At 46.4% G+C, this 14,724-nt stretch overlaps 1 protein-coding gene across 2 annotated transcripts; it reads left to right on the forward strand.

Annotated features, from left to right (window-relative positions):
• The first annotated feature begins 358 nt into the window (after positions 1-358).
• cyth2 (cytohesin 2) lies at positions 359-13,878 on the forward strand. 2 transcript variants are annotated; one of them, XM_064297606.1, is made up of 12 exons: positions 359-590; positions 2,365-2,518; positions 3,117-3,183; positions 4,083-4,201; positions 4,322-4,402; positions 5,170-5,282; positions 5,695-5,843; positions 6,490-6,601; positions 8,365-8,441; positions 8,781-8,852; positions 10,791-10,945; positions 11,284-13,878. In XM_064297606.1, the coding sequence occupies exons 1-12, from the start codon at positions 524-526 to the stop codon at positions 11,369-11,371; spliced, it is 1,254 nt and encodes a 417-aa protein (XP_064153676.1). In that variant the 5' UTR covers positions 359-523; the 3' UTR covers positions 11,372-13,878. The 2 variants fall into 2 exon arrangements, with proteins under 2 accessions (XP_064153676.1, XP_064153684.1); XM_064297614.1 differs by having other exon boundaries at positions 360-590; positions 2,368-2,518.
• Positions 13,879-14,724: the final 846 nt, after the last annotated feature.

The following is a 14,724-nucleotide window of genomic DNA, read 5'->3' on the forward strand; positions in this document are numbered from 1 at the left end:
ATTATTTCACAAATTATGGGCCCATGTGGAATTTTGAATCCGTTTTAGCTTTTCTTTAAATATGCCCTAGTGATTGGGAATTTGGGGCTCACGCAATATTCTCTGGATCTGGCAAACACTTTTATTAAATGTGTTGTGGTTCTATTATCATTTTAAATTAGAATTCAAATGTCCCCGTGTTGTTTTGTGTGCAGGCTTCAAAATATATTTTAAAATTAAATTGAAATCCACTGTATGTGGGAATTGTGGCTTCCATCTTGGCGCTAATTTAATGCCAGTTTTCCGAAATGGCGCTGGATTGAAAGTGCACAGAAGCACGATTTTCCCTTGGTCCTTACAAAAATGGCCGATGGCGTGGACATTTCCTGAATGAAAAGCTATCGTAACTTCCTGCATTGCTTCTTCCTTTGTCTCTTCACTTGCTTGGGTTTCAGTACGCAGTCTGGTTATTTATTTATTTCTTTCCGATTTCTTTTTATTGTATGAGGATATTTTTGTATATCCATTTTTCTACGGCTATTGAATGACATTCGAGCCTGATACATATATGCCTAAAAGTAAAGCACCAAAAATGGATGACCTGGACTACAGTGAGTAGCTCTTTCATAATAACGCTTCGCTAGCTAGTTGGCTCATCTATAGCTGGCTAGGTGTGAAATATTTTAAGATTGTTGCCACATGAAACATAGTTAGCTATTTACAACAACTTTAATGTTTCATGTCTCCTTTGTCCTTTTGAAAATCTGATGGTCCGCTGTCGCTCTCAACACACCACCACTTAGCCAGATAACTAACCTTAGCTAGCCTAACGTAGCTCTGCAGCATTTCGCAAGCCAGCTAATAGTAAGCTAACGCTACCTATTTTAAAGGTAACGAGCCAGCTTGCTTGCTTCCCATAGTAGCTAGCTCGCTATCTTAGCGTCGATTGTGGCTGTTGAACTTCAAAGAAGACAGCTGTCGTTGCACTAAGTGCAGTTAAACTTCTTGATATAAAATAAAGATCAACACCATTGCTAGCTAATTAATTGATGGGGGCGGGGTTGGTTTTTCTAAGCGCTGTGTGTAGATTAGACCAACTAGCTAGCTAAAGATAAAGCGTTTGTTGTCAACGGAAAGGCTGATTTATGGTCTGGCGTTAGTCAGAATGAACGGCAACAAATTAGCTTTCTAAAGGCGATTGAAATTGCATTGTCTAGGTAGCTCTCTACTTTTTTTCATACGGAATACATATCACTGTATACTGTCCTAGTCAGGTGTAAGCTAGCCAGCTAACCTTAGTCGGTTGCCTGTTGTCAACCTTTAACGCATTTATTCATGTCTCCTTACTTTCGTCATACCAGCATGTAGTTGCAGTAACCGCGTTGTCAGAAATGGCATAACAAACCCATTGATTACAATGGACGACAAGAGTCACTGAAACACTGAAATTGCATGCTCTCTAGCAATGTAATCTGCACAACACCAGGAATACAACCACTTGGTTCTTGCCAAATTATTTTGCCCGAGGTAATATTTCTGAGGTTTCAGCTCAAATGTAATTTCCACACACTTCATCAATTCAACACCAGTTCCCTCCTTCCCTCTCTTGTTCTGTCACTGTCACTTTGAAGAATGTCTGGAATGTTGAGAATGTTTTCAACACGGGGGTGTTTTTCTTTCTTTCTTCCCGTTTCCTCATTTCCTCCTGAGTGTATCGGTGTACAGTCAGTCTGGAACGCAAGTATCCACAGGAGCAAGACTGATTAAGACAGGCCCACTGGCTATCTTCCTGGAAGCTTTTGCATTCCATGACCACACGGAGACATTGTGTCTCCCGTTTCTGAAACGCATATTTCCGTTTCACCACACAAGAAAAATAGCCACATTAGGGTACAGGTCAGTGAGTTTCTGAGCAGGAAAGAAGGAAGAATGGCTCACTCTTTGGATGTCAATGGCTCTAGTTCTCAGCTGGTTGGAGATACTGTCCCTTTAGCTAGGGCGAGAGTACCACGCATATCGTCCCCAGATTGCCAGCATTTTCAGTGCTTGTGCATTGCTGTCAGGTGAGAGCAAAATAAGCTTAATGGCACTGCAAATATTTATACACTCACTGCTTTTCACCAAATCTGAATATGACAGAAGTGTTTCACAATTCACATGTCACATGTTGGGTTCGTTCTTGTAATGGCTCCTGTTCTTACTCCTCCTCTCTTCCACTGTCCTCCTCTCCACCTTCGTCATCCCCCTCTTCCACATTACTGTCTCTGCCCGTGCCCTCTGCTTTCTCTCTCTCTGTCCATTCTTCTTTGTTTTCTCTGTTCACGCTCCTCCTCTCCTCCACTCCCCCTCGATCCGCTCTCCCTGCCGCCGCTGCCCCTGCTCCAGCAGTCCCGGTGGACCTGAGCCCGGAGGAGCGCTCCGAGCTGGAGGACATCCGGAGGCGGAAGGGGGCCCTGCTGCTGGAGATCCAGAGGCTCAGAGAGGAGCTGAGGGAGGCCATCATTGAGGTGGAGGGCCTGGAGAGCAGCACAGAGGGCAGGTCAGATGGGCGGAGAGCATCGATCGCGCCCACACGCACAGAGCGTGCTCACAGACGGCATGCTCCATTGGCACGGCATACATTGGGGAGCAGTCACGATGCAGCTTTACTTGTGGTGTCTAATTCGGCGTTGTTGATTTGTGTGATAAGAAATGAATGGAGCCAGCACAGCGACCTTGTAGTCATGTTTTGCGTACTCAATAATGTGACACGGACTGATCAAACATGTCTTGACTAAAATTGAAATGCAAGCGTTGTGTTTTTTTGTTGTTTTTTTTCGCGAAGAAAAGGAGCAATGCTTCCTTTTTATTTTTTAGTCAAAGTTAAGGGCAAATGTTTATTGAATCTATGCCATAGTGTTTGTTATTCAACAAACAATGAATAAGAGTATAATTGCTCAGCTGTTTTCACTGATTGGGGAGCTGTACCCTTCATAAATTATAAGTCAGACAATGAGGTGGACGCCTCCAGCTGCTAATTCTACCCCTTCAGTTCTGTCCATAATAATCATTCTCAGACACTGAATAGTTGTGGAGTGGAAGGTCTGTGAGATATGAAAGGCATGTTAAATGTATTGTTTATTTATTTTTGTTCGCAGTAAAACACTACAGAAAAACAGGCACGTTGCCATGGGACGGAAGAAGTTCAACATGGACCCCAAAAAGGTGAGTGAACGGCCTACTGTTCAGATCCAAGAGCATGTGACATGCCCCCCCCTCTCCCGTTTATATGTGTACAACAGTGAATGGAACGTGTTACACAACCTCTCAACAGCATCTTTCAGCCAGCCAGCTGCGCACTAACCTCACATAACCTTCCCTAATCGCCTAATCCTACGGCTGTGACCCTCAAACCAGGTCATTACTGCTGTTTCTTTACAACTCAGATTGCAGGCAAATTTTAATTTTTAAAAAGTGTTATGCCATGTTAGTGGGAGGTTTTGAAATAACAGTGTAAGTAATCATTCTTTGGTTTGATATTATTTCTGCCATTTTGATGTCGGTTTTATAGCCAAATCTTTTCCAGCACTAGCTGTTTTGGAAGTTTATGTGGTTGTAAGTTTGTGTGGTAGATTTTCTGTGGCGATGAACATGATTTTAAAAGTTAGTGCAGTGTCAGTGAAGGATCTACGAACAGATGCAGACGTTACTTTCCTAAGCAGAAAGTAGCTAAAGACTCTGGCTGCCCTTCTAGTAGACGTAATGGGTGCCATCATAAAATAGTTATTTTTTCCTCTATAATCATTCAGAGATATTTAAAACTCCAGACCTCATCGGCCTCTTTTCCTCTCATTTTAATTGCGTCTCAAAGTTGGATGGGTTGCAGTCATCCCTTACCTTCCTCCAAAGCACTGTATTTTAGTCCTGCTGACGTTAAAATCTATTTAAAAAACTGCGCAGCAAGCAACCATGTTATTTTCGTATTGAAAACATGCATGCAATTAATGGCATGATCCAAATCAGGTGACAGTACCGTGATCAAAGGTAATGGAAGCCGTGCCGAAATGCCTTCCTTCCTGTGTTCCTTCTGCGCGCCACACACTAACCTGGCTGCGGGGTCGCAGGGCATCGTGTTCTTGGTGGAGAATGAACTGCTTCGACACACTCCCGAGGACATCGCCCAGTTCCTGTACAAAGGGGAGGGGCTCAACAAGACCGCCATCGGAGACTACCTGGGGGAGAGGTATGACTGAACTGCCAGAGTCTCTTAACATTGCCGTAGTACTTAAAAATAATGGTGTCCAAATTGAATTTTGTGCTTTGCTCTGCATCAGCATGTCTCCTTCTCTCCTCTTTCCTGTAGGGACGACTTTAATATCAAAGTTCTGCAGGCGTTCGTTGATCTGCACGAATTCACCGATCTCAACTTGGTACAGGCCCTTAGGTAAGTTTGATGGCATATCTTCTCTGCTTGTCTGTTTGTCATGCCTATTTATAATGGTGTTTTAAAAAATTGGAACAGTGGAATCCTCACTGTGATTTGGGTTGCGTACTTCAGTATGTGCTTCTGTAACATTCCAGATTGAGACGATTCACGCTACTGTCGAAACACAGCTATATTCTGTATGAGTTGCAGGTGTATGCTCCGTATGGTGGGCTGCTATGGCCTTTGTTGCAGTGTTACTGAAGGGTTTATGCTCAGTATGTTGGTGTGCTACGGTGTGCCCTGTAGCTTTATGTGCTGTGTAGCTGTGTGTGACCTGTAGCTGTATGTGTCCTGGAGCTGTGTAGCTGTGTGTGACCTGTAGCTGTATGTGTCCTGGAGCTGTGTAGCTGTGTGTGACCTGTAGCTGTATGTGTCCTGGAGCTGTGTAGCTGTGTTTGTCCTGTAGCTGTATGTGATGTGTAGCTGTGGGTGTCCTGTATCTGTATGTGCTGTGTCGCTGTGTGTCCTGTAGCTCTTTGTGCTGTGTAGCTGTGTGTGCCCTGTAGCTGTGTTGCTGTATGTGCTGTGTAGCTGTGTGTGTCCTGTAGCTGTATGTGTCCTATTGCTGTCTGTGTCCCGTAGCTGTGTGTCCTGTAGCTGGATGTGCTGTGTAGCCGTTTGTGTCCTGTAACTGTGTGTGTCCTGTAGTTGTATGTGTCCTGTAGCTGTGGGTGGGGTGGGGCGAATGGTCGGTTTCCTCAGCTGTTTTTCCTCCTTGTGCTCAGGCAGTTCCTGTGGAGTTTCCGTCTGCCAGGTGAGGCCCAGAAGATTGACAGGATGATGGAGGCCTTTGCGCAAAGATACTGTCACTGTAACCCCGGAGTCTTCCAAAGCACAGGTACTTCAGCCATTCCTGTGCGTGCTCAATGCATACTCCTCTCACAGGATTCTTTCACTTCAGAAAAAGCAGACCCAGGTTGGGCTTTGATCCAGCTTATGTTCCATTTAAAAAATAAATTAGTTGAATTAAATGCATCACTGAATCTATTTCATGTACAGTTCTGTAAAGCATAGGAAAAAGTTGGAAATTATAAAGATAAGTTTTCTGACTTCTTTCTCGATATGCATTTGCTGATGTGTGGCCAGGTGGTGTACTGTACATGTAACAGCTGGAATGGTCTGCATCTCTGCCTGCTTCTGGCTGCTTATTTTGCTCTCTTCTCGTTATCTTTCCCCACGATTCCCGTTAATTCTCTGTTCCCTCTTTTTCTCCCTCCTTCCCTCCCTCCCTGCCTCCCACCCTCCCTCAGACACCTGCTATGTGCTCTCGTTCGCCATCATCATGCTCAACACCAGCCTTCACAACCCCAACGTGAGGGACAAGCCGGGTGTGGACCGCTTCATCTCCATGAACAGAGGGATCAACGATGGAGGAGATCTCCCTGAAGAGCTGCTGCGAGTGAGTGGGGGGCCTGGCGTCTGGGGCTTCTGAGTGTGGGCCTGGGGCTTCTGAGTGTGAGCCTGGGGCTTCTGAGTGTGAGCCTGGGGCTTCTGAGTGTGAGCCTGGGGTCTCTGAGTGTGAGCCTGGGGCCTCTGAGTGTGAGCCTGGGGCCTCTGAGTGTGAGCCTGGGGCTTCTGAGTGTGAGCCTGGGCTTCTGAGTGTGAGCCTGGGGCCTCTGAGTGTGAGCTGGGCTTCTGAGTGTGAGCCTGGGCTTCTGAGTGTGAGCCTGGGGCCTCTGAGGTGAGCCTGGGGCCTCTGAGTGGTGAGCCTGGGCTTTGAGTGTGAGCCTGGGGCCTCTGAGTGTGAGCCTGGGGCCTCTGAGTGTGAGCCTGGGGCTTCTGAGTGTGAGCCTGGGGCTTCTGAGTGTGAGCCTGGGGCCTCTGAGTGTGAGCCTGGGGCTTCTGAGTGTGAGCCTGGGGCTTCTGAGTGTGAGCCTGGGGCTTCTGAGTGTGAGCCTGCTGCCTCTGAGTGTGGCCCTGGGGCCTGGGGCCCCTTCAGCTGGTGTCCTGCCAAGGTCCCGTGCGACCCAGCTGACGGGGGAGGGAACGCGCTGTGCTTTTTTTCAGAATGCTTCACACTTGCGTTTCCTCTTTCCTTGTTGAAGAATCTTTACGAGAGCATCAAGAACGAGCCCTTCAAAATCCCAGAGGACGATGGAAATGACCTCACGCATACCTTCTTCAACCCGGACCGAGAGGGCTGGCTCCTTAAGCTGGGTGAGGCAGATGTGCTGACTGCTGCTGTGGTGTCGTGGTGGTGGTGGTGGTGCTGCTGTTCGAAATTATTGCGCTTATGGGGGCACTTGCACTCATTTTTTTCCATCGATTGAGAAGTTTTGGCATAACCGAGCTGAGGAACTTGATTTGCAGTGAGGCGTTAAAATTTAAATTGAAAAGGCATTTTGCATGACGCGTGAAGGGGTTGAATAAGGTTTGGTTGAGTTGTGAACATCATAATGATAAAGTTCTAAAACAAATATATGGTTTAATTATTCAAATTTAATTCTGCAGTCCCTTGTGTCCTGCTCTAAAACAGTCGAATGAATCAATCTGCTATTCATTTTTTTAGTTTGAGAGCCAAAACCAGGCTTACGCAAGCTAGAGCCAAAACCGGCTGACCTGACGTAGCACGATTGTATATATATTTTTTAAACTGCATTATGTACAACCAGTATGTGTGCCACATGCTGTCAGACTCAATGCTGGTGATCACCTAAATCAGGACAGCTTTGGACTTGTCCAGACCCCGGGTTTCCTTAAAAACTGGGCTCTGTATTCCTCCTGTGTATCTGTGGCTGTTGGCTGGGATCCGCGATGGCGGAAGGCTCCGCTCTCTTTTCTGCGTGAATGCCAGTGGAGGAGGCGTGTGCTAGCTGCACATCCTGCCGAATCCGCCCGCCTCCAGCCCTAACGCTGGCGAGCGGCGCGGACACGGGTCAGCGTAGCGGGAAATATCACGGGAACCCACCCAAAAACCTGGGCCTAGCCAGTCAGCGTGGTTCCGCTCTGTGCTGGGAAGGGGGGAGCAGGTAGCTTTGAATCGGCTTGATAAAAGGGAAATGGTGCACACTGACATCTGGTGGCCCGGAGTGAAATTACATTTGGTGCACTGTGCTCTTTGTTTTCTCCAAATTCTCCCGTTGTGCTTTGTTGTGTGTTTCTCTCCAAGGATGACATGAAGACTGCCATTGCACCACGGTCAAATCCATCAACAGAGCCTCACGCTTCACATGCATTACTATACGTACATGGTTGATGAACAGATTTACGTTTTTTGCCTTTTGAGTAGTAGCTCGGGCAGCACTGCGACCAGCCTTAAGATTTCTACCAAAATTCCTCCTTTTAAAACTTTAAAATCAGACATGGTTCTGAATCAAACCACCACATGCTTCACCCCTGACTCTTTCAGCTGTTGGGTTGTACGTTCTGCACACTCGCACACCTCTTGATTCACAGCCCCGATTGTGTCATGGCGGTCCGTACTGTTAGCCTCCTCTTGCATGGCGGGTTCTGTGATCTGTTTGTTACTAATATCTTTGCCGTCTTCTCCCTCCCTCCCTCCCTCCCTCCCTCCCTCCATCCCTCCCCCCATCTGCCTGTCCTCCACTCTTCCCAAATTCTGGTGCCTGTTCTGCTTCCGTGCGATTTCTGCACTCTGATCCTGCTGCTTGTCTTTAAGGAGGTATGTACTGTCAGACTGGGTGGTCTCTACAGCATGCTCTGACTGTTTGGACAAATTGCTCTGAATGACAGCGATTGAGACTGGCAGACAGTGAAATGTAAATGTACGTTAGTTAACGTCCACTTAGTTACCCTGAATCTGTAGGCACGTTTGGCAGTCACTGCGGTGCAGTAAAAATACATTTTTTTGTGTTGTAGATAAGGTTAGAGTGGGATAATGCTCGCTGTGCACCGTAGAGATTTTCTGCATCTCAAGAGTTCTCGTTTACTGATGGTCTTTGGATCTTGTTTTCTTGTAGGAGGACGGGTTAAAACTTGGAAGCGGCGGTGGTTTATCTTGACGGATAACTGCCTGTATTATTTTGAGTACACCACGGTGAGCGACCCTTTTCTACCGACAGGCCTTCAGCTACTCGCTGCGGTTCAGCGTGAAGTGGCTTTGCTTCTTTACGTTCTTCGTCACGTTGCCCTGTCACCATTACAGAATTTAATGCACAATTACAACAGCCTCATTGCTCAGTATGTTCTAATTTGTCCTGATTTGTGGGTTGTCCATCATGGAGCAGGGTTGGAATGCACTCTGTTCCTCTGATGTGTCTGTAATTGATGCAGTGTGAAATGTGTGAGTAATAGAAAGTGGTGGGTTGTTGAAGCTCAGTGTGGTGTTGAGGATGAGGGGGGCGGGACGGCTGATGGATCTGAATGTGTCTCTCAGGACAAGGAGCCCAGGGGCATCATTCCTCTAGAGAACCTGAGTATCCGTGAGGTGGAGGACCCCAGAAAACCTGTGAGTGGCTCTGTTACCCCTCCTTTTCTCAGTCTCCTCCTCATCCTTTCTGTCTCCTCCTCATCTCAGTCTCCTCCTCATCCTCTCAGTCTCCTCCTCATCCTCTCAGTCTCCTCCTCATCTTCTCAGTCTCCTCCTCCTCCTCTCAGTCTCCTCCTCATCCTCTCAGTCTCCTCCTCATCCTCTCAGTCTCCTCCTCATCCTCTCAGTCTCCTCCTCGTCTCAGTCTCCTCCTCATCCTCTCAGCCTCCTCCTCATCCTCTCAGCCTCCTCCTCATCCTCTCAGTCTCCTCCTCATCCTCTCAGTCTCCTCCTCATCTCAGTCTCCTCCTCATCCTCTCAGCCTCCTCCTCATCCTCTCAGTCTGCTCCTCATCCTCTCAGCCTCCTCCTCATCCTCTCAGTCTCCTCCTCATCCTCTCAGTCTCCTCCTCATCCTCTCAGCCTCCTCCTCATCCTCTCAGTCTCCTCCTCATCTTCTCAGTCTCCTCCTCATCCTCTCAGTCTCCTCCTCATCCTCTCAGTCTCATCCTCATCCTCTCAGTCTCCTCCTCCTCTCAGTCTCCTCCTCGTCTCAGTCTCCTCCTCATCTTCTCAGTCTCCTCCTCATCCTCTCAGCCTCCTCATCATCTTCTCAGTCTCCTCCTCATCCTCTCAGTCTCCTCCTCATCCTCTCAGTCTCCTCCTCATCTTCTCAGTCTCCTCCTCATCTCAGTCTCCACCTCATCCTCTCAGTCTCCTCCTCATCCTCTCAGCCTCCTCCTCATCCTCTCAGCCTCCTCCTCATCCTCTCAGTCTCCTCCTCATCCTCTCAGCCTCCTCCTCATCCTCTCAGTCTCCTCCTCATCCTCTCAGTCTCCTCCTCATCCTCTCAGTCTCCTCCTCATCCTCTCAGTCTCCTTCTCATCTTCTCAGTCTCCTCCTCATCCTCAGTCTCCTCCTCATCCTCTCAGTCTCCTCCTCATCCTCTCAGTCTCATCCTCATCCTCTCAGTCTCATCCTCATCCTCTCAGTCTCCTCCTCATCCTCTCAGCCTCCTCCTCCTCTCAGTCTCCTCCTCGTCTCAGTCTCCTCCTCATCTTCTCAGTCTCCTCCTCATCCTCTCAGTCTCCTCCTCCTCGTCTCAGACTCCTCCTCATCCTCTCAGTCTCCTCCTCATCCTCTCAGCCTCCTCCTCCTCTCAGTCTCCTCCTCGTCTCAGTCTCCTCCTTCATCTACTCTCCTCAGTCTCCTCCTCATCCTCTCAGTCTCCTCCTCCTCGTCTCAGTCTCCTCCTCATCCTCTCAGTCTCCTCCTCATCCTCTCAGTCTCCTTCTCATCCTCTCAGCCTCCTCCTCATCTTCTCAGTCTCCTCCTCATCCTCTCAGTCTCCTCCTCATCCTCTCAGTCTCCTCCTCTCCTCTCAGTCTCCTCCTCATCCTCTCAGTCTCCTCCTCATCTTCTCAGTCTCCTCCTCTCCTCTCAGTCTCCTCCTCATCCTCTCAGTCTCCTCCTCATCCTCTCAGTCTCCTCCTCATCCACTCAGTCTCCTCCTCATCCTCTCAGTCTCCTCCTCATCCTCTCAGTCTCATCCTCATCCTCTCAGTCTCATCCTCATCCCCTCAGTCTCCTCCTCATCCTCTCAGTCTCATCCTCTCAGTCTCCTCCTCATCCACTCAGTCTCCTCCTCATCCTCTCAGTCTCCTCCTCATCCACTCAGTCTCCTCCTCATCTTCTCAGTCTCCTCCTCATCCTCTCAGTCTCCTCCTCATCCTCTCAGTCTCCTCCTCATCCTCTCAGTCTCCTCCTCGTCTCAGTCTCCTCCTCATCCTCTCAGTCTCGTCCTCATCTTCTCAGTCTCCTCCTCATCCTCTCAGCCTCCTCCTCATCCTCTCAGATGCCAGCTCTGCAGTGCCCCGAGTGCTTAGCTCAGCTGACCTGTGTCTGTCTGTCCCCCTAGAACTGTTTTGAGCTGTACATCCCCAACAACCGAGGGCAGCTCATCAAGGCCTGCAAAACGGAGGCGGACGGGCGGGTGGTGGAGGGGAACCACATGGTGTACCGAATCTCCGCCCCCACCCCGGAGGAGAAGGAAGAGTGGATACACAGCATCAAGTGAGACGCCCCTGGTGAACCTGGGATTTGGAGTTTCCAGTCCCTCGTCCACTATCACTATACTGCTGCTCGAGCACAAAGATGAAGGGAGGGAGGGAATAAGCAGTCCAAGGACATGATGGGGGGATGGGTGGAGGGGCATACATTTTTTTAGATTGGTGAACTAAAGAAATATATCCGGGTGAATGTTGTTCAGTCAACATACAGGTGTGTGTATGTGTGAGTGCACACAGGCTTGTGTACCGAGTTAGTGTGCGTGCTGTGCTGTCTGAGTGTGTGTGCGTGTGTGTAATAATGCTTTTCTCCCCTTGTCGTTTCCTCCGTCTCCTCCTGTGCAGCTCTGCTGTGAGCGTGGACCCCTTCTATGAAATGCTAGCAGCTCGAAAGAAGCGCATCTCCCTAAAGAAGAAGGAGGAGCAGCCGTGAATCATTCCACACCCCTGTCCCACTCCTTATCATCCTCTCTCATTCCATTATGGGATAAAAGACTATTGCACCATCTCCCCACCCCACAAAGTCCATCCCCACCCCCTCCATCAAGGTAGATTTTTTTTTACAACCTACAGTACTTTTTATGCTACCCTGTTAGGCAGATTGTATATTTGAAACCTGGGCACAATTATTTAATCATTTTCACTCCACTTCAAGTCGGTACACTACATTGCTACACTACGCGGTACGACTCAGCTCTACTCAGTCCAACTCTGTCGTTTCCCCCTAATCGTCTTGTTAATTTTGCACCGCCATTGTATTATATGAACTGTGAAAAAGAATAACGTTAGCGGGGTAGCAAAAAGACCAGCCGTCGTCTTATACCACAACCGTCATTTACTACTTTACCTTTTGTGCTTGGCATAAGGTTAGGGTGTCTATATCGGCGTTATTAAAGTTACAATGCTTTAGTATTATAGCTGTTACGGATGGAAACACTTAGTCATTGCTTGTTCAGTTTCTTATAGTTTACACAAAAGAAATGGTAGGACATATACTATATCTAGTTAGATTGCAAGCAATTTGACAAGTTATAAAAAGCCTTAATTGATCAAAGACGACATAAAGTGTGCACGTGTCTCTATGTTAAGACTGAATTGGAAAAGGGCAGGGGAATGCATGTGAGTTCGGTTGGTACGTGCTTGAAAAGGAATTGGACGAAGAAAAAGAAAGTGCATTTTGAGTCCATGATCAGTGAAACGCTTTGGAACATAAATGTGTGACTGAATTTTTCTTTTGCTTTGAGAGGGGAATTATGCATTCGGATTATAGCATGATCACGATGGTGAACGCAGCGACATTTGCATGTTTGGCACATTATCCTTTGCGGACAGATTTGTATGTGAGAACTGGTGAATTTTTTACGAGATAAGTAAGAGAGAAGTCATGCAAATAATATTGGGGAATCGGACCAGAATCTGCATTATGCCCCAAGACTGAAGCAATGATAGCAATGATCTACTGTTTCCTATATTAGACTCTGAAGTCTGCCTGCAAACAGAATCTAATTGAAGTTAAACCCAAGTTCTGTATTATAGTGGGTTAGAAGAAGAAATTGAAATGGCAGCTTATTATGATTATGTATAATTTTGTCTTTGTAAATACATGTTAGTATTTTTGTTTATGACTTACATGGAAAGATTTAACTTATTGTTTGTTTTTTTTTTTTTTGTTTTTTTATATGAACTTGATTTGCATGTTTAAGTGAGAACTCGAGCATCTTCCATAGCAAATAAAACCAGTACAGTTTAGATGTATTTTTAGTTGATGCCGTTTATGCAAAAGGACTATTAGCGTTCCGTGTTTCTTGTTAATTTACATGCAGGTTACCGGCACACTAAAGCAATTACCTCATTTGTGTTTATTGTTTGAAATGCTTGAATGAATTGAACTCTGCACTTATTCCCATCTGTAGTTTTCACAGTTTCAGTCATATCCGTCACTTTTTTTTCAAACACTAATTAGTTGCATTCCTTGAATTGTTTGACTTGAGGAAAGCTAGTGCACAGTTTATACCACAGAAAATTAAACACTGGATTGACTTACTTTGAACCAAAACACGGAACACTAGTATTTCCTTTTAAACACTAAATTGAAACTGACAGATAGACACTTAATGCTGTTGTTAATACTGTGTAATGCATTTCACTCAACCGTGTGTCTCCCTAGGAAATTTGCACAGTTTCACGTCACCTTTCCCCCGCGATAGAAGAAACGGAATAATAATATTCTCAACAATTACCAACAGCCATTGCAGGCTTGAGATGTATCTGTAGCACCCTCTGGTGTAGAATGTATATATTACAGCAGATCCTGACCTGATCTTTTACTTCATTGTTTGAGTGAGTTTCTCTGCTCTGTGTTTGCCGGCGACAGACCATTTAAAATGACCCGATACCCGTTTGGCTGTGGTAAATTCAGGCAGTGCCACAGCTTATCGCAGAGATGCAGTTACATTTTTATTGAGAGTGTATTTCGCTGAGCTCCCAGTGTAGGTCAAGCAAGGACAGTAGTTTATAATGGAAGAACCGCGCAGCCTTGATACAGCATAATGTTGTTGGGTGTGGCAGATGAGCACAAGACCTAGGGACAATCGCAGATACCGATGCAGTATGACTCCTAGTGTTAGGCTTGACTAAGATGTACAGATATACATGTCAGTTAGATGGTTGGTGGAATTCCCAATCTGGAGAGAATAAAACATTTCAAACTTTGAGTTCATAATCCCCCAGTCCCCACCCCGTTTCTCTTTTATTTATTTTTGTTTTCAGAATGGCATTATGTGTTAAATGTAGCAAAGCAAATGACAGCGGTACACTGGTGCCAGTAAACTGTTATGAAACAATAAAACTACACTACAAGGAAGGTTTGAACAATGTTTTTTTCATGGAATTTGATCTGGTTTGTAAATGAAGGGCATAAAATAAATTCCCTAACTTTGATTTCAGTTTTTTTTTCTCCTGATGGTCTGGGCCTGTTCATGTTTATAAATGATCCGGTGGGTCTTAAATTACATTATGGGTGCAAAATGTACCCCAGTGCATTTCATCAGTAGTGCTATTACATCACTGCTACATCTATTACAATGAGCCTGTTGAGGGAAATCTAGTCTACAAGCTTATGAGGATAGTTTTAAAGCGGCCTGTTGCATCAAACTTCCCAGTCCTTTCTTCCCACAGTCTGTGTGACGAGGAGAGCGGAGTTATTTCTCTGGTCAGTGGGATTGAAGATTAGGGAAGCTCATGGTTACATTGCTGTCTGTGTGCACATCACTGGCGCTCCCACATGCCTTCTTCAGTTGTCAGGGGCACCAGGCAAGCATTCAGGATTCTACACATTCTATAGAACCCTTAGCCCGCAACTTCCGAGTTGACCACCAGATGGCGTTTAACCGGAAGGAACACAAATGTGTCTGAGAAGTGAAAGTCGGGTCAATTGTTTTTTTTTGTTTTTTTTTGAGGACATTCCACTTGCACGTTGTTGCATGTGACATTTCCCTTGAACAAGCCATGTGAGTTGCACTCCAGATTATATTTCATCTGTCAGTCTGTAGAGCAAATTGACACAGCCACGTATTGATTTTCTGAAACCAACTCACTACCACAAAGTGGAAGAAGACACAATTTAGACCTGTTTCTGTGATGATATTTTCTCTTGATGTATGTGAGGGTGTATTCATATACTCCTATGCTTCAACACCGTTTTTCTGCCAAAGGGAGCCTAAAGCACACTCACCTGATATCTTCAGTTTCTGCCAGTATGATCCCATCACAAATATCTGAGGTGAG

Source organism: Anguilla rostrata, chromosome 1 (assembly GCF_018555375.3).
Source record: "Anguilla rostrata isolate EN2019 chromosome 1, ASM1855537v3, whole genome shotgun sequence".
NCBI classification, from domain to species: Eukaryota; Metazoa; Chordata; class Actinopteri; order Anguilliformes; family Anguillidae; genus Anguilla; species Anguilla rostrata.

Bases quoted from the DNA above. Each gene is read 5' to 3' on its own strand.
- cyth2 (XM_064297606.1), top strand. From the start codon at position 524: ATGACATTCGAGCCTGATACATATATGCCTAAAAGTAAAGCACCAAAA. The intron at 3,184-4,082 runs GTGAGTGAACGG...GCGGGGTCGCAG, and splicing joins TCAACATGGACCCCAAAAAG to GGCATCGTGTTCTTGGTGGA. The intron at 8,853-10,790 runs GTGAGTGGCTCT...CTGTCCCCCTAG, and splicing joins TGGAGGACCCCAGAAAACCT to AACTGTTTTGAGCTGTACAT.